The sequence below is a fragment of the Syngnathoides biaculeatus genome, chromosome 9, assembly GCF_019802595.1.
Source record: "Syngnathoides biaculeatus isolate LvHL_M chromosome 9, ASM1980259v1, whole genome shotgun sequence".
In the NCBI taxonomy this organism is placed as follows: domain Eukaryota; kingdom Metazoa; phylum Chordata; class Actinopteri; order Syngnathiformes; family Syngnathidae; genus Syngnathoides; species Syngnathoides biaculeatus.
The window spans coordinates 9,304,311-9,328,948 of NC_084648.1; the positions used below are offsets into that span (position 1 = coordinate 9,304,311).

At 44.0% G+C, this 24,638-nt stretch overlaps 3 protein-coding genes across 13 annotated transcripts in view; 2 read left to right on the top strand and 1 right to left on the bottom strand.

Annotated features, from left to right (window-relative positions):
• The window catches only part of myom2a (myomesin 2a), a 38,844-nt gene extending 30,386 nt beyond the window's left edge, over nucleotides 1-8,458 (top strand). For all 11 annotated transcript variants that reach the window (XM_061830791.1, XM_061830802.1, XM_061830799.1 and 8 more), the window contains 10 exons: nucleotides 1,276-1,343; nucleotides 1,424-1,537; nucleotides 1,614-1,701; nucleotides 1,781-1,819; nucleotides 2,445-2,550; nucleotides 3,794-3,957; nucleotides 4,553-4,589; nucleotides 4,669-4,691; nucleotides 4,775-4,830; nucleotides 6,614-8,458. In XM_061830791.1, coding sequence (XP_061686775.1) covers nucleotides 1,276-1,343; nucleotides 1,424-1,537; nucleotides 1,614-1,701; nucleotides 1,781-1,819; nucleotides 2,445-2,550; nucleotides 3,794-3,957; nucleotides 4,553-4,589; nucleotides 4,669-4,691; nucleotides 4,775-4,830; nucleotides 6,614-7,336 — 1,418 coding nt within the window. In that variant the 3' untranslated portion in view covers nucleotides 7,337-8,458. The remainder of the gene's footprint in view (nucleotides 1-1,275; nucleotides 1,344-1,423; nucleotides 1,538-1,613; nucleotides 1,702-1,780; nucleotides 1,820-2,444; nucleotides 2,551-3,793; nucleotides 3,958-4,552; nucleotides 4,590-4,668; nucleotides 4,692-4,774; nucleotides 4,831-6,613) is intronic.
• A 4,481-nt stretch (nucleotides 8,459-12,939) lies between these two features.
• On the top strand, nucleotides 12,940-19,903 carry LOC133505869 (protein FAM83B-like). Its single transcript, XM_061829384.1, has 5 exons — nucleotides 12,940-13,410; nucleotides 14,540-14,704; nucleotides 16,632-16,756; nucleotides 17,649-19,068; nucleotides 19,228-19,903. Exons 1-5 carry the CDS (start codon nucleotides 12,940-12,942, stop codon nucleotides 19,489-19,491), a joined length of 2,445 nt encoding a protein of 814 aa, XP_061685368.1. The 3' UTR covers nucleotides 19,492-19,903.
• Nucleotides 19,904-19,977: 74 nt separating this feature from the next.
• lgsn (lengsin, lens protein with glutamine synthetase domain) lies at nucleotides 19,978-23,792 on the bottom strand. The gene is made up of 4 exons (XM_061829972.1): nucleotides 23,171-23,792; nucleotides 22,866-23,032; nucleotides 21,906-22,445; nucleotides 19,978-20,634 (listed from the first exon to the last, which is right to left on the bottom strand). The coding sequence occupies exons 1-4, from the start codon at nucleotides 23,790-23,792 to the stop codon at nucleotides 19,978-19,980; spliced, it is 1,986 nt and encodes a 661-aa protein (XP_061685956.1).
• Nucleotides 23,793-24,638: the final 846 nt, after the last annotated feature.

Consider the following 24,638-nt stretch of genomic DNA (forward strand, 5'->3'; position numbering starts at 1 on the left):
TTTACTGTGATAGTGACATTTTTGAGTTTCCTCTCTTTACTTTGTATTTTAATTGAAGGTTTTTTTTTTTTTGTTTGTTTTGTTTTTGAGGATCAGAGTCAATCAGTTGAACAAAACTGAATTTTCTAGAGGGGTAAGACAACCAAAGACAAAGCGCTAACTGTAAATAGACTCAGAAAAGCAAATCATTCCATATGTAAAACAAACTTTAAATATGGCTGTTGCATGAGACTATACCGCTACACCCTGTGAAGGAAGGACAGGACAAGATAGGACAGGACAAGGACAGGACAGGAAGCATGCAAGACGAGGATCGTAAACCCGGCTATACAACTGGAATGTGGTAGGACTAACTGAATTATAGAAGCCTACAGAATGAGAATATAAGTGAGAGGATACATAAGCACTTTGCAGATACACAAGTAATATGTTGCAATAATTGAGTAGTCCCACACCCAGTGAAAGAATCCCAGTGGTGTGTGCCTATGGACACTTGCAAGTGAAATTACACTTGTGCATGCAAAAAGAAATGTCTATAATTGCTATATAGGGTGAAGAAAAGAAGTATTGGAACACCCTGCTATATCGCAAGTTCTCACACTTAGAAATCATGGAGGGGTCTGAAATTTTCATTGTAGGTGCATGTCCACTGTAGAGAGATAATCTAGAAAGAAAAATACAGAAATCACAATGTATGATTATTATTTGTGTGAAACAACTGCAAATAAGTATTTGAACACCTGTCTATCAGATAGAATTCTGACCCTCAAAGACCTGTTAGTCCGCCTTTAAAAGTCCACCTCCACTCCACTCCGATTGAGATTGACTGGCACGTTTAGCTTCTTCCATTTTCTAATGATCGCTCCAACAGTGGAATTTTTTCATCAAACTGCTTGGCAATTTCTCCGTAGCCCTTTCCAGCCGTGTGGAGTTGTACAATTTTGTCTCTGGGGTCTTTGGACAGGCCTTTGGTCTTGGCCATGTTACAAGTTTGAGTCTTACTGATTGTATGGGGTGGACAGGTGTCTTTATGCAGCCAACGACTTCACACATCTGATTCAGGATAATACATAGCTGTTCATGTTTTGTTACTTGGTTTTGTAGTTGTTTGTGGGATTTGGCTAAGTTTGGTAGTGGTTTCCTTTGTTTTTCCACTTTCATTTGAAGTGATTTCCTGCGTTTGCCATTGTTGATATTTCTTACTTTTCTGAGTTTGGTGTTTGTTTTGTACTTTTTGTAGTTGTTCATGTTGTTCAAGGGGTTTTCCACTTTCAGGTGCACATTTCTCCGAGTACCTGACTTTCACCGTAAATGAGGACTGCACCGTGATGCTGACCTGCAAGGTCTTACACATGGGCCATGTTGTCTTTGTGGCATTTGTCATGCCTTGCGCTCACCGATGTGCGGGTGTGTCCTCGTGCAGGTGGCCAATGTGAAAAAGGAGACCACCTTCCACTGGTACAAAGAAGACGAGGAGATTATTCCGGAAACTCCCCCCAACGTCATGTCAGGAGCCTGCGCGCTCCCTATCCCACTGGTGAGTGATTGGTCACCACGTATGTCCTGGATTGATTGATTGATTGGTTGATTCATTCATTCATTCTTTGCTGCAGTTCTCCAGGAAGGATCAGGGCGTGTACAAGGCCGTGATCGGAGATGACCGTGGAAAAGACACGTCCATCTATGAGATCTCAGGAAAAAGTACTTCCTGTTCCTCTCCCTGTCCCGGTTTCTGTCCCTGTTCCTTCATCTGACACCTTTTTGTCTTCCTCCTTTGCAGTCTTTGATGACATCATCAATGCCATTGCTAGGCTCGCCGGTAGGTGTACAGTATACACCATTGGTGTCAAACTCAAGGCCCGGGGGCCAGATTCAGCCCGCCGCCTGATTTCATGTGGCCCTCGATGGCAAATCATCTGTACCAACTCCTATTTTTGTTAAACTCTTATCAAAATTTCAAATTGTCATGTCATATAAATGATAATGTTGCGTTATTGCAAGCATTTTTATGTAACTAAACATCAAGAATAATTGAAAAACCCATAACCCTTGATTTCTGACTACAAGACTAATTTATGATGAGGCACTTAAAGATTTTTCTGGTTTCACAGTCATTACGGCCCCTCGAGGGAAACTGTAACTAAAATGTGGCCTGCGAGAAAAATGAGTTTGACACCCCTGGTTTATACCATATACGTTATACATTAACTGTACATATAGTAACTTAATGTGCTTTACATAAGTGTTTTTCAAAAAAGAAAGTTGTCAAAATTTTAAACAGATTCAAAACTAAAAATAAAATTAAACAGCATGACGTGCAAGAAAATGTAAATGCTCAATAAAGACTGAGAAAAAAGTTTTTGACCTGGATTTCATTATTGACCTGCATATATTATGCAGTGTATACATTATACAGTATTTCTCTGCGTGATGTGCATTTCAAGGTGAGTCGGCTTCTGAGCTGGTGCTCCAGTGTACTCCAGAGGGCATCCGTCTGCAGTGCTACATGACCTACTACACGGAGGAGATGAAGACCGTGTGGAAACATAAGTACAAATATGTTTTTCCCAAATATGAATGTTGAAAAGTGGTCTGATGTGAACGCAAAACACATTACCCTTGTCACTACAACACGTCCTCACATGATTTGAAGATCAACGCCTTGTTTTTGTAAGTGGTGGGCGATAGTGTCGGTGTAAGATCCTTATCACATGGTTTTGTAGTTTTTCATGGAATTAATCACTTATTTATGTACAATCGCAATGCCAGTGAAGTTGGGATGATGTGTCAAGCATGAATAAAAACAGAATACAATGATTGATTCAGGGAAGCTCCTTTTATAGCCGATCATGGCATCCAGCTGTTCCCGATTGGACTTTTCACATGTGCTTTGTTCCAAACAGGTGTTGAATGAGGATTCCTCAACTTTCTCATTCTTTCTTGCTACTTGTTCCAGCTAGAGATATATAGGCTTAGATGGAAAAAGATGACACGCTGTGGCGACCCCTAACGGGACAAGCCAAAAGGAAAAGAAGAAGGAGAGTTGCAGCCACAAAATTCTAAGTTGATGTGATGAACGTGATGAAAAAAAAACGATAGTTTATCTATTTGAACATTAATCATCTTTCCTGTCTTTCTAGTGTATTTAATTAAACATAGTTTGAAGTGGGGGCACGGTGGGTCAGCTGGAAAGCGTTGGCCTCACAGTTCTGAGGTCCCGGGTTCAATCCCGGACCCGCCTGTGTGGAGTTCGCATGTTCTCCCCGTGCCAGCGTGGGTTTTCTCCAAGTCCTCCGGTTTCCTCCCACATCCCAAAATCATGCGACATTAATCGGACACTCTAAATTGCCCCGAGGTGTGCTTGTGAGTGAGGCTGTTGGTCTCGATGTGCCCTGCGATTGGTTGGCAACCAGTTCAGGGTGTACCCCGCTCTTGCCCGTTGACAGCTGAGATAGGCTCCAGCACTCACCGCGACCCTCATGAGGATAAGCGGCTAAGAAAATGGATGGATAGTTTGAAGGTGATTTGCTAATATTCTGTTTTTATCTGTTTTACACAGCGTCCCAACTTCATTGGAATTTCAGTTGGTTTTCAGTTGCTCAAGGTGTCAGTCACATGTTTGGCCAGTTGTTCTTGGTGATAGTCACTTGTCTGAGTACTTATTCGTGAGGATATGTGCCTAGAAACAAACATGACACTGCTTGCTTTTGCATCAGCCACGTGTCCATGAGCATGATAGCCAAGAACCAATTGATGCTAGCATGTTGTCCCGTACCATGTCACCCACCTCCAGGGAGAGCAAGATCGCCTCCTCTGAGAAGATGAGGATTGGCGGCACGTCCGAGATGGCTTGGATGCAGATTTGTGACCCGTCAGACAAGGAGAAGGGTTTGTACACCATTGAGATCTCCGATGGCGTCAAGACGCACGCCAGGACCTTCGATCTCTCTGGACAAGGCAAGTTTTCAGTGACCCCCCAATTGAATGTAGTTTACGGTGTCATTGTGTAGGAATCCAAAGTGAGACAGATAAGAGGTCCTTGCCAGCTGTTTTGGCAGTTGACACAAAATTGCACGAACCTGTCTGTCAGAACAAGATGCATGAAAAAGTCTAAGAAAAAATCCTTGCCTGAAATTAAACAGGAAGTCCGCCATTTTGTTTTGAATCAGTTATTTCGCACTCAGTCGTGCCCCCTGGGTAGATTCTGCCGCTGAGGATGGTCTCACCAATTGACATGAAATTAGGTGGATGTCACTACCAAGATAAGATGTACAAAAAAAGTCTCAAGAACCCTTGCCCAAAATTGAACAGGAATTTGGCCGTTTTGGTCTGAAGCAACTATTTCTGCTTAGTCACTCTCTGGAAAGTTGGAAAAGAAATCAGCCCTCAACCACCAAATGCACCGATCAACATGAAATTCCATGCAAATTCTGTCTCATGACTTAATGACATTTGGACATTGTAGCATTGCCTCAGGGTGATTTAACCGACCCCCTCCTTCCTTGATGGAAGCTTTGAAAAAGACGTTGAAATGTTGTTTGTTGTTCCACAGCTTACACCGACGCCTATGAGGAGTACCTGAGACTAAAGTGAGTCGTTTGTTAATGTCAATATTGATGCTTTGTTGCCGCTGCGTGTTCTTATTCAAATTTTGTTCCATTGTTTCAGGGCTGCTGCGTTTGCAGAGAAAAGTGAGTATTTAAGGCCTTATGTCCACTTTGGGGCCCTTTCAATTCAAAGCAAGCGCGACCAATCCATTTGTGCGTCTCCACAGACCGCGGCCGAGTGCTGGGTGGCCTCCCTGACGTGGTCACCATCATGGAGGATAAGGTACACAGATAAAACTGGCCATGAAAAAATTTACCTCCTTAGTGCCGCAAAGCATGCTGGGAGGATGTAAATAGCATTTGAAGTGCACGTTTTGTGTCAATTATTTTTGAGTCATTCTTTTATTTGTTTTATTTACTAGTTATGCTACTCTGTTTGCTGTGGTGTGATCATTTTACTTTCGATGTGACACTGTGTGTACAACATCGTCAGTAAAGTAATGCCCTGCCTGCACAGGCAGCGCGTGGGGCAATGTAAGCTTCTTCTGCGGACAGATGTGAAGTTCAATTGTTCTTCACTGCCTCATGAGCGCCATCACATGGTAGCTTCCACACACGCTAAAACGTGCTGGCATGCATACTAATAGAAGGGGAAATCCAGTGGTTTGCATAAACAATGTATCTAATAGGTCATGTAATATGTAACGTGATGTTAAATCCTCTCTCATTTAATTGTGTTTTTAGAAGGTTTTTATCGACAATTACAAATTTTCAGGGACGCTGCCATTTTCGCGAGTCACATGACCTGCGTGGGTGGATTTGACGTGTTAGGTGCCATGGGACATAAGTACGTAAACAACGACCCCCAGAGCTCCGGGCCGGCAGCCGCTGATGGTTCTTTGGACGGGAATCACGCGGAGTCTGATGAGCGAGCTCCGGCGGCGGCACAGGCCGTTAGCCGAGCTTCGGCATCCAGAGCTAAAGGCCTCCACTGTCCCCAAAGCTCGGCTAACGGCCTCCCCAGACGCCAGAGCTCGCTCGTCAGACTCCACGTCATTCCCATCCAAAGAACCATCCGTAGCTGGTGGCTCGGAGCTCCAGGGGCCTTTGTTTACGCACTTATGTCGCGTGTAGGCCTCCGAGTAGTCAGATTCCAGTGTCATTCCATCCGAAGAACGCTCCGAATATTCAACATTAATTACAGCGACAGGTTAAAATCTGTATGGAAGTATTCCTCCGTCTTCCAATCAACCGATACTGCTATTTCTTCATCAGATGCACTGGGCATAAATGGTGTCCCACGTAATCGTTTGGAACGCTACGTCACTCGCGAAAATGGCAGCGCTCCTCAAAAATTCGTAATTGTCGATAAAAATCTTCTCAAAACACTATTAAATGAGAGATGATTTAGCATCACATTGTCAAAATAGGGTATATATTACGTGACCTATTGGATACACCGTTCATGCATACCACTGGATTTCCCCTTTAAGTATAATTTGTCAGACAAGTGACACAATAATATTTGCAAATGTTGGAATTAGTTCAGGGTGAAGTTAACCTTAACCTCCTACTGTGATAAGGGAACTTGTCTACACAGTATAGATCAGATATTTGTCCAGCTGAGTGCCCAGTTTTCAATTTCAGACATGGTCTACAGCTGGGGTGTCAAACTCATTTTTCTCACAGGCCACATTGTCGTTCCGGTTTCCCACAGAGGGCTTTTCTGACTGTCGAAAGAAAATATTTAATCATCTCATCATATTTACATCATCAATTTATGAATTTGTTTTGGAATCACAAATCAAGGGTAATGTGTTTTTCAACTATCCATGTTTGGTAACACAAAAATGCCTGTAATATCTCAACTTTATCATTTATGATATATGACAATTTGAAATTTTGGTCCAGATTTTTACAAGAATGATGGAAATTCACACCCTAGGTTTGGCTTCGTGGGCCACATAAGATCATGTGGTGGGCTGGATCTTGAGTTTGACACCTGTGGTCTAGAGGGCTACCCATTTTGACAAACATTCCATGCTTTTTCCTTTGGCCTTGTCCAGTCTCTGAGCCTGACCTGCACAGTGTGGGGCGATCCCACTCCCGAGGTCACCTGGTTCAAGAACGAGCAGGAAGTGGCCTCCAATGAGCACACCAGGATTACCTTTGATGGCGGAAAGTTCTCCAGCCTGGTCATCAACCAGGTCACACCTGAAGACTCTGGCAAGTACAGCATCAATGTGCGCAACAAGTACGGCGGTGAATTTGTGGAAATCACCGTCAGCGTATACCGGCACGGAGAGCAGATTCCAGACTCCAAGATGGGTCAGACCAAGATGGCCACGCCTGCTGTTATACCACCCTCCAAGACACCCACCCCTGCCCCATCTAAGACCCAGACCCCGACCCTGTCCATGAAGAGCTCCACGCCTGCCTCCACCCCCAAATCCCAGACCCCGGCCCCCAAATCCCCAACCCCGGCCCCCAAATCCACAACCCCGGCTCCCAAATCCACAACCCCAGCCCCCAAATCCCCCACTCCAGCTCCTAAATCTCCGACCCCAGGTCTGAAATCTCCGACCCCGGGTCTGAAATCTCCTACCCCAGCCCCGAAATCTCCGACTCCAGCCCCAAAATCTCCCACCCCCACTCCCAAATCACCAGGTTTCAAGTCTCCAACCCCCTTTGGAAAGTCCCCAACTCCAGTTCCTAAGTCCCCAACCCCCAGTGTCAAGTCACCAACTCCATCCAGATTCATGAAATCTCCAACCCCACCCAGGAAGTAGATGGTGGCAACCTGGCCTTAAAGTTCCTCACCCCTGGCCTGAAATGTCCAGGCATCAAGTCTCTGACGTTTTTGAGAATATCCCCAAATCCATTCCCCCAAGTTGCCGACACATATCCTGACACCAAAATTCCTTGACTCCCAGTGCCAAGTCACCCATTAAGAGTCATGAATTCTAACCCTCACCCTTGGCCTAAAATCTCTCACGGCAATCTACAACACTCAGACTCCCTTGGGGATGTTCCCAACTCTAACCCTGGCCTTGAAGTCCCTCACCGCTGGCCTGAAATCTCCAGGCGTCAAGTCTCTGACCTTTTGAAGAATGTCCCCAACTCCAGCCCCCAAGTTCCCAAAACATACCCTGACACCAAAGGTCTCTGACCCTCAGCTTCAAGTCAACCATCTGGATTAAGAAATCCTGCCCAGGAAGTAGGTGGTGGCCCACTGTAGTCCCAAATTTGCCCCACCCCAGCCTTGAAATCTCCCACCCGACCCCCAAATGTCAAGACTTCAAGTCTTCTATCGGTTTGGGAAAGTCCCTGACGCCGACCCCTAGCATGAAGTCTCCTGCTCCAATAAGTGTCACAAAGTCTCCAACCTCATTATAGAAGTAGCTGGTGGCAAAGGATTTTAGTATGAGCGTGAAAGTGGTCGTCACGAAACATAAAGAAAAAAAAATGTAGCTTTTATGATGATAGAACATTTGCTTGATGAGATGTTGAAAAGTTGCACTTTCTGCTACGTTACATGCTAGCAGAATACCCGGAGGGAGCGTTAGTGTGGCAGTTAGCACTTCTTGTTTTGGAATGTAATGTCACGAGCATTTTCATTTGGAAGATCATTTTAAGTGATCAGGATTAAAGGGGAGATTCACTATCGAGTACACAAATTGTTGCGCTTCTGGAGTTTCTGCCTGCCCATTAAAATTTAAAATGAAACAGCCAAGTTAAATTTTGTGTCCACAAATTTGCATTTTGTGTTCACTTCATAGCTACCGTATGTTGTGGTCACAATTTATTAAAATGTTCTCGTCATGTCTTGAGCTCTGTAGTTTCCTGCTCTTTTTCTATTTTTCCTATTTTTGGAGGGACTTGTGAAGAGAAATGTTCCCACTCAATAAACCGTGGCACTGACGTGTGGACCCGGTCTTGGTTTTTCTAGTGCCATCTCTGAGGCCCGTTGTCTGAACAAACCTTTTGCTGCCACAGTTTTGTATTCTGTGGCCACAAAGTAGTATTTAGGTTTTAGTATTTTTATGGACACATTATACCAATTTTTTGGCCACAATTTAGCTTTTTTTCTTTGCAGACTTACTGTATTTGGTCAATACGGAGCCCCTAAAGTGACATTGCGAAAAGAAAAAACTAAATGGTTTCTCATTGTAATGAGTAACTTAATGTAATGAGTCATTACAATGAGTAACTTATTCATGCGTAAGTTACTCATTGTAACTCATGAGTAAGTTACTCATTAGAATGAGAGTGTCAAAAAATGGCTACCTATGGGTCATAGCTTATTTACCTGCTAGCGGTAGCTTCCTCCATTCAGGTAGTCGTAGCTTATTTACCTGCTGTCGGTAGCTTCCTCAATAAGGAGTAAGGGTCTTTTTTACATTCACGCATGCAATGGACTAGTTACTCATTACAATGAGAAACTTACTCATTACAATGAGAAATTTACTTGTTACAATGAGAAACCAGTTAGTTATTTTTTTTTTTTCAATGTCCCTTTAGGGGCTCCATAGGTGAAGACCTACTAGATTGCAATGTTTTGTTTCATCGATGCAATGTAGTAGGTCCTGGCCACAAATTTGCATTTTGTCTTCACGTTATGCCTATTTTGGCCATGAAATACTAAATTATGGTCAAAATTTAGTATTTTGTGGCAAAAATATATTATTTTGTGGTGACACATAAGCATATTCCTATTAGCAGTTTTAAAAGCAATTCATAAATTAATTACCACCTTCTCGAAGCATCTATTTCACCATCAGAAAAATAAACAACATGGTAGTATTTTGGGTCAGCTTCTCACCTCCCTTATTAATGCTTCTATTAAAAGTATTTCCTGACAAATCAAAAAAAATGCTTTTTGTTAAATCTATTTCAAAATCCGTGAATCTTGACGTGATGAGTAACTACAGACCAATTAGTCTTCTAGTTATGTCGAAAGTGCTATGGAAGATAGTCTCTGATCAACTTATACACTATTTGTGTCATGACTAATAAACACTAAGTCTCTTTGTTTGTTTTTATTTTTTATAACTGCAACCAGAATTTCAAAAGCAAGTGCCTGAGGCCCGACTCTTTTCAACTTTTACATTAATGACTTGTCGAACATCTGACCGGATATCAGTCTTGAGGTGTATGCTGATGATAGTTACCAACGCATCCAGTAAAACCTCGAGAGTTGTTTTGATGAAAGCACTAAAAACTTGCTAGACACCTCTTGCTTGACACTAAATACAAAGAAAACATCTGGTTGTCCATCAAAAAATTACCTGATACTGAATCACCGAATCCTGAAACCAAAGTTGCACGAAACCGATCTGGTGTAAACCTACACCGATCCACTTAAGCAGCATCAAACGGAAACTGTGGTTTCATTTTGCGAAACCTCAAGTTTTCTTGGCAGCCTCCTCTCTGAAAGTGGGTGACATTCTGGAATTCTCTACCTGAAAATCTGAAATGTATAATTAACTTGACGATTTTTAATATCATAGGCAGCACTGAGGGATGCCGTCAAGGTGAAGGAGTTCTATCGGGCCTTTTTGGTCTGAGGTAGATGATGGGTACCAGCCGGCCAAGTGAAATGAAGCCTGGTTCTCGCTGAGGCAAAAATGGGAGGAATTCAGCGAGGCCATCATCGCAAGATCGCATACGAGCGCCCAAAATGAGTTTCCAGGGTGTCCGGGTTCTCCCTTAGAGATAGGATGAGAAACTCGGTCATCCGGGAGGGGCTCAGAGTGGTTCGGGCAGCTGTTGGGATGCCTCTTCGACGCCTCCCTGATGAGGTGTTCCGGAAACGTCCAAGCAGGAGGAGGCCCCGAAGTCGACCCGGGACACACTGAAGGGAGTTCATCTCCCGGCTGGCCTGGGAACCCCTCTTGGATCCCCCAGGAAGAACTGGATGAAGAGAGTGGTCCGGACTTCCCTGCTAAAGCTTGTTCCCCAGCAATCCGACCTCAGATAAGTGGAAGAAAATGAATGGATGGCCTCAGTTTAGTATTTTAAGCGCACGTGTACTCTGCGGCCATAATTTTGCATATTTTTGTTTTTCTTTTTCATGGTGACAAATTAGCAGAATACCTAATTTGTGGCCACAATCTAGTATTCAGGGGTCCTAAATAATCATATTCATGTGGATGTTATACATATTTTGTGGCCACAGTCTTGTACTTTTTAGTCTCCATCTTGTATTTCATAGCCATATGTTCGTATTCTATGCACACATGGCTATCTCAAGGCAGTATTCGGTAGCATTTAGTGTCCCTGCAAAAAAAAAATTCTATAGAACATTTATAAAGAATTTCTAAAGAACTATACAACTTTAGGACCCAACTCCTATAGAATTTCTATAGAAATTCTATTGTTCTGTAGAAATTCTATAGAAAATCACAGCCAAAGTTCTATAGAAGAAGTTGGTCTGTACAAATTCTATAGATTTTTTTTTTAAGCCACAAATTTGCATTTTGTCGCACATTATATGGAGTTGATGATCGCATTATAGCATTTTATGGACATAAATTAGCATTGGCGCGAACTACTGTGGCTACAATTTTAAAGAATGTCACCATGTCATGTCTGGATCTGTGTATTGTCGACTCGGAGGCCCGCCAGCTGAACAAACCTGCTCCAGGTAGAGCCCTAGGCGAGGCTTGTGAAGGTGTGTGTGGGTGTGTGTGTGTGTGTGTGTGTGTGTGTGTGTAGCAGGTACAACAGGTTGTGATCCACAACCTCGAAAGACGTCATGTAGGACTTGACATCAGCACTCTGCTAGCCCTCCCACCCAAGGTGACTGCAGTCGGCCCTAAACATGATGTAGGTTCATGCAACTGGCTGCGCGTGTGGCCCGGGGAAAGACTCGCCTCGCGTTGTTTACCCGCACTAGACCGACCGGTTCTGGTGTCTTTGCTCAACGCGTTAGCTGCTGGTTTAGCTTAACGCTGAAGGAAAAAAGAACTCATGGGACAAAGAGAAGAAGACGATAAATGAAGGCGAAACCAGCAGGAATCCCGTCATCGAGAGACCCATTCGTGTGGATGAGGAACTTTTCTCCATCTTCAACAACAAATCGGGGGATGATCAAGTGGACTTGAATACTTCAGGTGTTGAACTGGAAGTATCGATATCTGGACTTTGGAGGAGTGGACTTGTCCTTGATTAAGAAACCTTTGGAGAGTGGACTTTGTAAAGTTAACTAGTAGAACTGCAGACTTTTTCTTGCAACCTACCAAACATGACTATTCTCATAAGGTAACTACTTTCTTTTCTTCTTTCATGACTTTCCTCTTGAAATATGTACTTATTTAGAAAAAGATCTCAAGAATACATTTTCATTCTTGCCAGATTTCGTTCTGAATTCCCATCCCCCCGGGAGTGAGGACTTCAGGCCTGGAATGAACAGATGCAGTTTTGATAGAGTAGCACAAACTACTATACCCGAACGATGGTTGTCGAGTACACATGGAGACTACTTGGTAGAACGCGCTGGCCTTGTGGACTTGGAGGAGAAGACTTTTAGACTTGATCTTGTATACCTGGATGACTGTAGTCTTTGTTTGGTGAACTTCCAAACAGTGTAGATTTGCTAGAGTGCTCTAATAGACTTAGAATGCACTTGATAGCCAGGTGTTAGACACTTGGAGGATTATGGAGCTGTTAGATTGCTCTTGCAGACTTCAAAGCGTGTACTTGTAGACTACACAGAGTGCTCTGCTGAACCTGGAAGAACTTGAGAGCACTCTTAGACTGGACTATTAGACTTTGAAGATTGTAGACTTGGTAGAGAAGACTTTTCGACATTGAAGATTGTTGACCTCGTACAGTGAACTTGTCGACTTGACAGAGTGGACTTGTACACGTGGACAGTTGTATCTGGTGTAGAGTTGACTGATGGACTTGGTGTGGAAGACTTGTACGATCACAGCCGTGGTAGAGGTGGACGAGGACAACCGGAGCTATGGTTAAGTGGACTTGGCATAGCTGATCTTGAAGATTGAAGACTTGGTTAAGGTTCACTTGTGGCCTTACTGTAATAAACTTGGAATACCTGGTAGTTGACACGTAGACTTGAACTATTGTAGCCCTGGACTTAGACAATTTTAACTCTGGGAAAAAATGGACTTGGCACAGTTGACTTGGAGGATTGTAGTTTTGGTAGAGTGAACTTAAATACTTGGTACAGTGTACTCTAAAACCTTATAGACTAAAGATTGTGGACTTGCACACACTGAAAAATGAAACTCTCCTAAAGTGTCCTTATGGACTTGGTTTAGACGATTCAGAAGATCATAGACTTGGTCAAGTGAACTTGTGGACTCGGAGGACTAGTTTTCTATACTTGAAAGCTAGTTAGACCTCGTAGAGTGGCCTTCCAGACGTGATGGCATCCAAGCAGTCTGTGTTGTCAGGCTTGTCTGCTCTGAAGGATACCGATCCTCCTCTTTACGTCCATCCTCACTACAAGGAGTCCTATCGTCTGGCCATCTACGCCCTGCTATGCGGCGGCAAGGATGCCTACAATGACTTCCTCCAGGCCGAGCAGATCAGCCCCTTCCTGTCGGAGTGGGAAATCCACTTCATCCTGGAGAACGCCGAGGCCCCCCTGGTAGAGGAGGACGAGGGCGGTGTGGAGGGGCGGCGCCCCGGAGGCCTCGGGGTCGGAGGCGAGTTGGGCCCGTCCACCTACTTCCCGGTGGAGTCAGACGAGGAGGTCCCTGACCTGGATCTGGGCTGGCCTGAGGTGGCTCTGGAGGCCCAGGAGACGAGCATCAGTTTACTCTTCCACCCGCCCAGGGCCAACACGCCCACCATCAAGGAGGTGGTCCGCAAGCAGATCCAGGACGCCAAGCAGGTGAGCGCACCGGGTCTTTCTGTGGTTTAGCATCACCGCGACAACAACATTTACATGGTCATGCATAACTGTAACAGTTTCTAAAACGGGGACTTCAACGTTTATTGGCAGTAATTCATGTACAAAAAATAGTTTATGAAACATACATTTCCACTTTTTACAAGATATATTTATGCAATTACTGTGGAGTAACACCAATATTCAACATTGTAGAGCAGGTCATTAATGTGTGATAAACTTATGTAAAATATGTACTTCCACTCGTAAAATGTGAACTTCCACATTTTACGATAAGCATGTCTAATAAACAGTATATGAAACGTGTGTATTGACCCAGTTCTTAAATATATTTTTAACTTAGAAGGATGTGCAATAAAATATTTATTAAATGTGGACATCCATTTTTTGCAGCATATGAGTAGTAAAGAAGTTCATAAAACCTGAATTTTAAATTTTATAGCTTATAAGCTGGTCATTGAGTAATATCATTTATTTTAGGGGTCACCAATTGGGATCTTTGGGCAAGAACAACATGAGGATCCCACGAGCCTGTTCTAAATATCTCTCCTCGCACAGATGAATATAATATATAATCACTCATAACATAATGAAAGAAAATTTCAGCAAAGTTCTCATTTCAGAAGTATGTTTTAATCATGTAGTCCTTTGTATTATTAAGTAGCCAAGATGTAGTGTTCCGTTTCAAAAAGGTTGGTGCCCTTTCGTTTATTTAAACAAAAGTATGATTTTGATACCACTTATTAGAAGTACGTTTGTGTAACAAACCATTTGATAAAATTATTTTCCACTTTTTAAAATTTTTGTAAACATGGACTTCAGTGTTTGTAGGTCTTACAAGCAAGTAATTAATCGGTAATAAACAGTTATTAAACATGAACTTACATTTTTTTTAGAATTAGTAACCATTTCATATGTACTCAAATTAAACAAAGTTCAACCTGTGATAATTATGTGTATTATTATTATGTGTAATAAACAGATTATTAACGTGAAGTTCCAATTTCTTAGCAGTCACGAATATGTAACATGCGTTGTTTTTTTTTTTTTTCTTTTTTTAATCATCCACAGAATAGAAATAAAGGTTTTTCCATGCTCACTCTGTGTCCAGATGGTCGCCATAGCAATGGACGTCTTCACAGATGTAGACATTTTTAAGGAAGTCCTCGGTGCCACGCTGCGGGGGGTGGCGGTCTACATCCTCCTAGACGAGGGCCACTTCAGCAGCTTCCACACCATGTCGCGCAGGGCCGGCGTCAACATCCAAGACCTAAAGGTGCCAATCGCAGCCGGGCTGGTGTTGATCCGTTTCGATTTGATTGACAGCTGTCCTGGCACTCACACACACACTACATACTGCGTGTGCATCATGTAATGAAAACATGGTAAACGAAGCATTTTTCTCTCTTGAGGTTTTTTCAATTTCATTTGTACAAATTGAATATTTCCAAACGTATGATAGTGCAAAGAATATTTGAATAATCCTAATTCTAAAATCGCAAATCCACAGCTATGAATTTAACAAATTAATGTCACAAAATGCTAAGTGAAGATGCAAAAAGGCTGTGAAATGGCAAGTTCTCATTAAAACTGCATATAATGTAATACGTGAAACGTCATTGAGAACCACAGCAAAGCTTTTAAACAAACATAGGAGGCGGGGTACACCCTGAACTGGTTGCCAGTCAATCGCAGGGCACATAGAGACAAACATGTACAAAAAAATTAATAAATTAATAATTAATAAATTTCCACTTTTTGCACTCACAATCACATCTAGGGTCAATTTAGAGTGTCCAATTAATGTTGCATGTTTTTGGGATGTGGGAGGAAACCCACGCAGACACGGGGAGAACATGTAAACTCCTCGCAGGCGGGTCCTGGCTTGAACCCGGGACCTCAGAACTGTGAGGCCAACGCTTTCTAGCTGCTCCACCGTGCCGCCCAAACATAAATCAACATTTGTTAAATTGAGCTATGTAATGCTGGTTGGAGAGCATCTGCCTCAGAGTTCTGAAGACTGTGTGGAGTTTGCATATTCTCTTTTCTCAGGGTGCTCGGGTTTCCTCCCACATCCCCATAACATGCATGGTAGGTTAACTGATGACTCTAAATTGCCCGTAGGTGTGAATATGAGTGCGGATGGTCGTTTATGTCTACGTGCCCTACGATCAGCTGGCGACCAGTGCAGGGTGTACCCCGCCTCCTGCCCGTTGACAGCTGGGATAGGCTCCGGCACTCTCGCGACCCTTGTGAGGATAAGCGGCTCAGAAAATGGATAGGTGGATGAATGAATAATCTATGTAAAATTGTTTGAGAATTCACCGTTGTACCAAGACGTCAAACAGAAAAGGGGAAAGTCAAACATATAACGTCTTATTTACTTGCTCTTATTGTGAAATGCGGCCTTACTTGTATTTAGTAAATGAAAGAACACTAAGCAGTTGTAATTACCAGTGCAGAGGTTGTAGTGTGTGTATTTTATGATCTAATAGTATTATATGAGTGGCATAAAAAAAGATAGTGTCGTTTATTGTGTAAGTTTTGGGAAAAAGTGAGCCTTAAAGTGTCCACATTGAACCAAAATGGCCAATTAATACGGCCAACAGCACCCCTGAAGCTTTATTGTGATCTCCGTTTTGTGGCGCTGTCGGTCATGTGATCACATCTTTTCCAAACCACAACACGACTCATCAGATTTTATAGTCATGTCGTAAAAGAGTGGAACAAATGCTCTGCATTGGTTGTGGCGTGTCCGGATTTTCCTGTCAGGCAGCACGGCAAACGATACAAAATCAGGCAGCACGTTTGGTCTGGGAGGAAACACAGAACTCTGCCAAGGCCCGACAATCTGCACCTTCGTAGAGACGCCGCTTCGCAATGTTTACTTTTTTCAAAAGCTGCGAGAATAATAAGCAGCTATGTATGTATGTAGGAAATCGACTACACACGTGATCATAAATTGTCGATAAACCCTAATTCCAATGTAGTTGGGATGTCGTGTAAAACCTTAAGAAAAAGAGTACAAATACAAAATGAGTGAATATTTGCCAAAAAAAAAAAAAATCAAAGTTCAATATTAAATATCTCATCTTTGTAGTGTTTTGATTTGAATATTGGTTCATAATGACTGGCAAATGATTTCCACTGGCAGCCTAAAAGGAACAAACGAAACCTGTTCTTTGTCTTGTTGTCGCCGTCAGAACATTCGCGTGCGGACGGTGCGTGGTCAGCAGTACCGTTGTCAGTCCGGCGTCAAGTTTCACGGTGGTTTGGAGCAGCGATTCATCCTGGTGGACTGCCGCAGCGTTTTGTATGGAACGTACAGGTGAGCAGCACTTTACTCCACGGCGTGAGAACTGACTAAATGCTAACATTCTAAACGTTGCGGTGCAAACATATAGCGACGCAGCAACAGATGAGGGTGGGTAAGGATTTTACTTTGTGCCCTTTTGATCAGATACTGTAAATTGATCAAATGCTACGCTATGCTAACTAAGCATTGGTACACTAACATGGCAAAAGAGGATCCAAAATAGAGAACACACTGAGACTGATTGACGTGAACTTCTCATTTTGGCTTGTTTAAGCTTGTCTTTCGAGAGAATACCTCAAACTTAAACAATTGCTATGCTAACTCGCAGAGTGGAGTAAATCCAAAAGCACATATTGTAGCTCAAACACCAACCCGCTAAGAGTTGCAATGTCAACATACAGCATAATGGAAGCCTCATTGCTAAAAGCGCTAAAGCACATTGAGAAGGGTTTTAAATCTCTGCATTTTGTCTTAAATGGTAATTTGGTAAGAGTTGGTACATTAACATGTAGCTAAATTGTGACTTGAGTACAGAATACACCGGGAGGATTTTACAGTATGCCATTTAGTCATGCACTAGTTCTAATAAGAATTGGTCAACTGGTAACTTGCTAACAGCTATTATGCTAACATATGACTGTCTATGAACCTGAGTAGCGATTGTGTGCAAGCTAGATTGATGACGATTTTACATCTTGCCTTGTGGCGTCGGGTACTCTTTTGGAAAAGAATATCTTAATTGCTGTTATGATAACAGTTGATCTGGCAACTCTTAGAAAGATAGCAGCCTCAGAAAATAGCCAAGCATGGATTCCACAGAAGAAAAACACAAATAGGCGAGATTGTCAATTGGCGGGGATTCATTGCGGCTCAAGGAGGTAACCACGGTATTCCCTCCTCCCAGGTACACATGGTCCTTTGAGAAGATCAACGTGAGCATGGTGTTGGTGGTCACTGGTCAGCTGGTGAGCTCCTATGATGAAGAGTTCCGCCGCCTCTACGCTCGCTCGACCATTCCTGTTCCACTGCAGCAAGAGCGGTCGCGCGTGGAGTACCTAAGAGATGGGACGCTTCTAGGCAGTCCAAACTCCAGTCAACTTTTCCTGCATCAAATTCACGGGAGAGTCCAAGGTACTCGGGGCTTCAGGGGTATGGCTCAGGACGAGCTCTTGGACACGTCCACCGTCATGATGAGAGGACTCAGTGTACAGGACCGCCTGCATCTGTCACACATTCCCGACCACATGACGAGGGGCCACAGTTTTGGTGGCGACCTGCAGAAGTTAAACCCTTTCACTCGATTGAGAATTGGAACCAAAGACATCGGACTGCCTGTTGCTCCAGACAGGACATGTTCTAGCCTGCTGGTACCCAACAGGTTGTCTCACCAGCACATTCGACACCAAAGTCGCTATGGTCCTGACCAGAATTTGATTCCGTTCAACTCTGAAACATCCCTCCACAAGTGGAAGATGGACACTTACCTGAACAGCCAGATTAACTGTGACGGATCATGCGACGCCTTGTCCCCGCTGACCACGCCGTACAGCAGCCGTACGGGCCTGAACGACCCCCAGCTGCAGGGGATCCACAACAGATCTAGGGACATCAAGTCCCGTGTGGAAGAGGCCCGCCAGAAGAGACTCAGTTTACAGGAGTACAACAACCTCCGACAGAGCCAAGAGTCTCTGCGATCCATGTACCAAACTCTGGATAGACCCATGTTTATGTCTTCATTCAGAGGTCTTGACAGGAGGCAAAATTTGGCGCAGGAGACCAGCAGCCCAGAAGTCGCCAACCACAGAGGGTTTGATTCAAACCAGGATAACAGCTACCATTCCACATCATACTTCGACATTCACACGAGTCCCGAGCAAAAGATGACACCAGCGCATGACTCGTATGAGCATCTTTCCAGGACCGCTTCAGCCAGCCACCTGGAGGAAAAACTCAAAGACCCATCCCTCAAGTACCCCGGAAGTCTCCAGCGCCCCAGAACCATGGAGTCCTTGACTGAAATCCCCGAGGAGAAAGAAGGTTACATGAATCCTGTCAATAATACTGAAATTCTCAAAGAGATAAACAGAAATGAAGACAAGACTTCCAAAATGGAGTCAAGTGAGAAGAAGTCAGAACCTCAAGAGGGAAATAAGTCGCCTCCCTATGGGGAAGAAACTCTTCCAAAGACCTCAACTGCCTCCGAGGTGAAAAATCATCCGCGGGTGGAAGTGACGCTTCAGCGGAAGAACTCCACCAGGATGAAAAGCTCGGATGAAAAGAAGACTTCCAAGAAGGAGGAGAAATCTCTCCAAAGGAAGGCCTCGGTAAGATCTCAAAACTCACCTTGCTCAAATTCACGGGCATCTCCCGTGAGTAAAGCTTCCACTATTGATCACCGAACCAGCCAAAACTCCATCAGCAGGCCGACAGTAGAGACGGAAAAGCCAAAATCTTCGTTCACCTTCCACCGATTATCTTCTCAGCGCTCCAGCAAACGGAAGCAGAATCCGCAAAGCTCCCGGGAAAATCTGCAAGAGCAGGAAAAGGCGGTCTACGAGAGCCAGCAGGGGAAAGCCTACAGTCGCTACGAGTCCTTGCTACGTTCTAGCGTCCCTCTGGACAAAGCCAAACGGGGAGACAGAGGGCACACTTTGGGCAACGTGGCGCATCAAACGCAAGGTGGCACTGACAACAAACTGGGTCGATTCATGCAGCGCGTTGGGAATCTCATTGGGAAGAACAAATAGACACGCACAAGAAGGAAGGAGAACGTTGTCAAGGTGCTTGTGACTATGTGACTTTTGAACGTCTCGTGCACAGACATTTGTCTTGAGTCCCTGCCTACCCTTTCAGTGTGAAATTAAACTACCAAGTAATTTTTTTGTTATTCGACCCTTTCTGAGTACTTCGGTTTCCTTCCACGTCCCAAAAACATGCAAGGTAGGTTTGACTGAAGACCCCAAAATCCCCGTAGATGTAAATGTGAGTGTGAATGGTTGTTTGTGCCCTGCTGTCGGCTACCGACCGGTTCTTACCAAAGACATACTGTACTGTACGCACGACATATTCTCGAAAAGTCACTTCAACTCTTAAACTGTAAAATAAGAACAGGTTTTCCACATTAGCGTATCACTTCACCTTTATTTGTTACCTGTAACACAGTCGCAGTCATATATCCTTTTAAAAACAATGTCTCGTTCTTTAATTTGATCATGGAAACGTGTGGCAACGTTCTAGATAAAGTACTCTAGGCATTTGTTCCTCTCGTCATCCAGTTCCTGGGTCTCGATCTCAAACTTCTTCATGGCGATGAAGTACTGGACAAAAGGCTCCCCCAGGGCACTGCGGATGATGTGGTCCTCGCCCAGGGCCTCCAGGGCGTCATCCAGTTTAACGGGAATGGCGAAGTCCTTCTGTTGACTGGGCGCCTTGTGGACGCTGCCCTCGAAGGTCAGGTTGCGGCGGACGCCGTCCAGTCCGGCGGCGACGGTGGCCGCCAGAACCACGTACGGGTTGGCCATGGCCGAGCCCAACTTGTTGTCGATGTGGGTCTCGCGCCCGCCGTGGGACTTGACGTTGAAGGAGCTGCTGTTGTCGTTGAAACCGTAGGTGGCGTACAGCATCCGCTTGGGGTCCTTGACGGACTTCGCCATGTGGCTCCTGCACCCGAGGCCCGGCGACATGAGGCAGCTGAGCGCGGCCGAGTGAGTCAGGAGCCCGGCCAGCCACTTGCGACCGATTTCAGACAGCTCGCCCGCTGCCTTCTCGCCGCTTTGGAACAGGCTGCGCCGTCCGTTGACATCCCAAAGGCTGTGGGAGAGGACGCCGGCGTTGTAGAGGCCGTCGTCCGTGAAGAAGCTTGCGATGTAGCTGTGTTTGCGGGCCATCTCCTTTTATTTGATTGCCGACATGCAGTAAAAAAAAAATAAAATGAAATTAATTCCAACATATCCCATACTTAGCAGCTCTCTACTATCCATCTGAAAAGTAATGGAACAAAGTCAAACGTAATCCATTCTGAAAGCTGAACCTTTAATTTTTTTGACAGTAAATTTTGATTGAGTTTTAGTCATTTGACTCAAATATATTTTAGCGATTCTAGTTTTAGTTGACACAATACAAGATGATAGTTGACCATAGTAAAACGTAGATATGTAAAATTGCTCCACTTTCTAAAAGTCATGAATTTCCCTTCAGCATTTTTCAAAGTGTAGACCAAGTACTATCAGTGATATGATGAAAGATGAAAGAATAACTTGGGTTTTTTATTATTATATTTAGTACAATTGTAAGATAACTTAGATTGTATTAAGTTTAAATTCAAAACATTTGCAACAATTTAGATTTTGTTTCAAATATTTACTTATTTACTATGTTCATTTAACCTATGTGTGCAATCATTTCTAAAATGTTCTATATTTTTATATTTCAAGCAATGCTAATTTTCCACTTTTGGGTAGGAAGTCATTCACGTGCTTGGATGAAAAAACATCCTTCATCTTCTCATATCGAATATGTCCAATAAGACGTGTGTGTGTGTGTGTGTATGAGTAGTATTCTTGAGATTTATATTACAGCCTTTTTGGATTATTACTAATATTGCTTGATTTCAGTTTAACTCACTCTGTGCATCATATATTTAATGTATTTAAAAAGGATCTTTGTCAAAGATGAAATATGTCATCTGAGAAATGAGTCCCCCCCCCCTTTTTTTTTTAGTTTGACATTGCAGCAAAGAAAATAATAGATATATGATATCACGCTAGAGGGCACCGTGCATAAATGTTTTCATCGTAACTACATCACTTTGTTGCTTTTGTACTGCACACATTTTAGATAAATTCATCGGATAATTATATATTATTATTATATAAATTCATGGATTACTTTTTTTGCATGTTTTTATACTTGAAAATTTCTCTGTTGTAAAGTTAAATACTGAAGGACAAGAGTATTGCAAAAGACAAAACATTCTTTGTTGTTGTTAGCGGTGAGATTATAAAACAACTTATTGTATTTATTTTGTTAATTATTCTTTTTTTCTGGAAAATATCAAAAAACGATATTGGTCGGGCCATAATCTGTATATTGGTTCTGTATCTTCTTCCTTTGTCTGAGTTTGTAGAGAAAATTGACCAGTTGAATTGAAATAACTTCTAACCTTGATGCCGGTGCGGAAGGTGAAGGCGCTGTCGGCCGCCGCGATACCAAACTCGGGCCTCAGGTTGATTTCCATTTGGCCGGGCCCACTGGCCGAAGCCATGCTGTCAACGTCGGCGCCCATGCAGTACATGCCGTCCACCAGCTGCTGGAAGAAGGGCAGGTCGTGGTTACCCAGTAGCGTGGTGGCGGGAAACAGCAACGTCTTGGGCCCGATGCGGTCCGGCGCACCCAGGACGCAACACTCGTAGGTGAAGGAGGAGTGCAGGGAGAAGCCCAGGCTCTGGAGTTGGCCCAGGAGTTGTTTGGCCAGGAGGCGGGGGGACGTCCGCAGGGGGCCGCCCGTCACCGTGCAAGGGTCGCAGATGACCCTCGCCGTTTGCTCGGCCCACGGGAGGATCCGGAAGGTGGACAGGTCCGGGATCAGGAGGATGTCGCTGCTGAAGTTGGCGGCGTTGGCGTGGTCCACTTCGTTGCTCTTTGGACTCAGCGTCAGCTCCAAGTAGCTTCTTGGCATCGGGATGCCATACACGGCTTTTTCCTGGAAAGACAAAAACAAAACAAAACAAAAAAGACCGCTTTCAATTCTGTCACGATGCTCTTCAGAAGTCCATCACGAGTATAATGTGACACAGAGGGATTCGGTACAAATCAACGACCGCTACTTTGGAAGGATGGATGAATGGACTGATGAATTGGATGGAAGGATGGATAGATGGACCAATGGGTGTATGGATTGTTCCATGGATGGATGGATGGACCAATGGAGACAGTCTGGCGGGTATTTGATGGATCGATTGCCAGATACTGGATGGTTCTATGGACTGATGGAATGTTTCATACATGGATGATTTGTCCTGGATTGTTGGACGCGCGACTTGACTCTTTGGATGGTTTGGTGGATGGATTATTGGATAATGATTGACGAACGGCAGATGGATGGATGTGTGGAAGTGATTACATGGAAGAAGCGGACAGGCACGGTCTTGGATCTGGACACCCCATGCAGGTCGGTTGCCTCGAATCGGACAAAGCTGACGTTCTCCCTGGCCATCTGCTGCTTGATAGTCTCCATGCTGGAGATGAACTTTTGACTCCCTGATGTGTCCAGGCTCTCGCTTCCGTTATCTGCGGAGAAGAGTTCAAAACATTTGCGTCGTGTCCTACCGAGAGGACCTCCGCTCAGGAAAATGACCGATCAAACTGTTCATTATCATTTATCCAAAACATCGACAAAATCCCAGTGCTAAGTGTGTCAACACCAACCTGTATGAGGCGTTTTGGTGTCTCCGCGGGAGCCGCTGCTGTTGCATGTGTGCGTCGGGAATTCCGGCTGCCTATTAGTGTTGGCATCAGACCTGAACAAGCTGGATGAATCCACGATGGGAGGCAATTGAATGGAAGAGCTCTCTCTTGATCCGGGCCCCTTTCTGGAAGCGTCAGACTGAGGTTTGAAGGTACTGAACACTCTTTGTGGGCTGACATCGCACCGTTGCCTACCGGGCCCACCGCTGCCGCCATGCAGGTAGGAGTAAGGACTTCCCGCAGGGTGGAGAGCCGGAACATCCCTCAGGAAGCTCTTGAGCTCCTCCACAGTCTGCCTGTGTGGAGCCTGAATCAAGTCATCTGGTTCCTCCATCCCAGGCTGGTCAAACAGCTCAGGTGGAGGTCGCCCGGACATAGGAGGGACTGGAGATTTGTTTGGACCCCGTCCATCAACCCAGTCGATAGGGGACATGTTTTTTCCCGTCACGTTCACCCCTTTTCTGCTCCCCACGCTCATCCCTGTGCCGTCCATCTGGTCTTTGCTCCTGCTCAGGCCTTCGACGTGACGGATTGAGTCGATAAAATGCGCAGCGGCTCCCTCGGAATCTTCAGAATCATTCATTTCCCCCCTTTCATCGACTTTGGTATTTGGAATTTGATTGTGAAGTGAGATCATCCTCGCTGGCACTTTCATTTTTATACACAATTGGTAGAATGGTAGCCCATTGGAAGCTTCCTTTTTTTGCCTCCCCCTCCCCAAACAATCCTTTTGGTGTCCAGCTAGGGGACCGACCGGCACCCCTGAAGCGGTGCAGATGCAACCCGATTGGTTCCCGCTGGTGACCATTCGTTGGCCTTTTGTGTCCCAGGAGCAAGAAAATGCTGAGCTCAGTTGATTTTTGCCTTTCCAGAGAGACGGCAGCCAAAGTTTGGTTTGCATGCCGAGACAACAGGAAAGCGCCAGGAGCACAGAAAGCAACTCTGATTGATGCACTTGGCACAAAACGTCGCCCTCGTCCGCTGTGAGATACGGTACAATTATTTGGTGGCCACATCACAATTGTTTCATTTTACTAAATTTTCTGTCCATCACTCATCTCCCTTGGTAGAGTTTGAAAAATATAAAAATAAGAACACAAATAGAAACAGACAGAAACAAACAGAAATGTTTTATCATACATATATATATATATATTATATATATATATATATATATATATATATATATATATATATATATCACACTATAATAGGATCGTTCAAACTAAAAAAAAAAACATGTCAATAATGTACCACTATTATGTTTAATTTTTAAAAGGTGAACACATTTTGTATGTTTTAAAAAAATGAATTTCTAGCCATGATAGAAATGAAGTATTCTAAACTAACTTAAAATAATAAATAAATAAATCAATTTAGCAGGGTTTAAGATGATTAAAAACTTTCTACAATTTAAAAAAAAACGTTT

Excerpts from the sequence above, each read along its gene's own strand:
- LOC133505869 (XM_061829384.1), top strand. The coding sequence starts at position 12,940 with ATGGCATCCAAGCAGTCTGTGTTGTCAGGCTTGTCTGCTCTGAAGGAT. Across the intron at positions 16,757-17,648 it reads GTTTTGTATGGAACGTACAG|GTACACATGGTCCTTTGAGA; the intron begins GTGAGCAGCACT and ends CCCTCCTCCCAG. Across the intron at positions 19,069-19,227 it reads CTCTCCAAAGGAAGGCCTCG|CGCTCCAGCAAACGGAAGCA; the intron begins GTAAGATCTCAA and ends TTATCTTCTCAG.
- lgsn (XM_061829972.1), bottom strand. The coding sequence starts at position 23,792 with ATGAATGATTCTGAAGATTCCGAGGGAGCCGCTGCGCATTTTATCGAC. Across the intron at positions 22,446-22,865 it reads TGCCTGTCCGCTTCTTCCAT|GAAAAAGCCGTGTATGGCAT; the intron begins GTAATCACTTCC and ends TTGTCTTTCCAG. Across the intron at positions 20,635-21,905 it reads CCTTCCGCACCGGCATCAAG|GAGATGGCCCGCAAACACAG; the intron begins GTTAGAAGTTAT and ends ATCAAATAAAAG.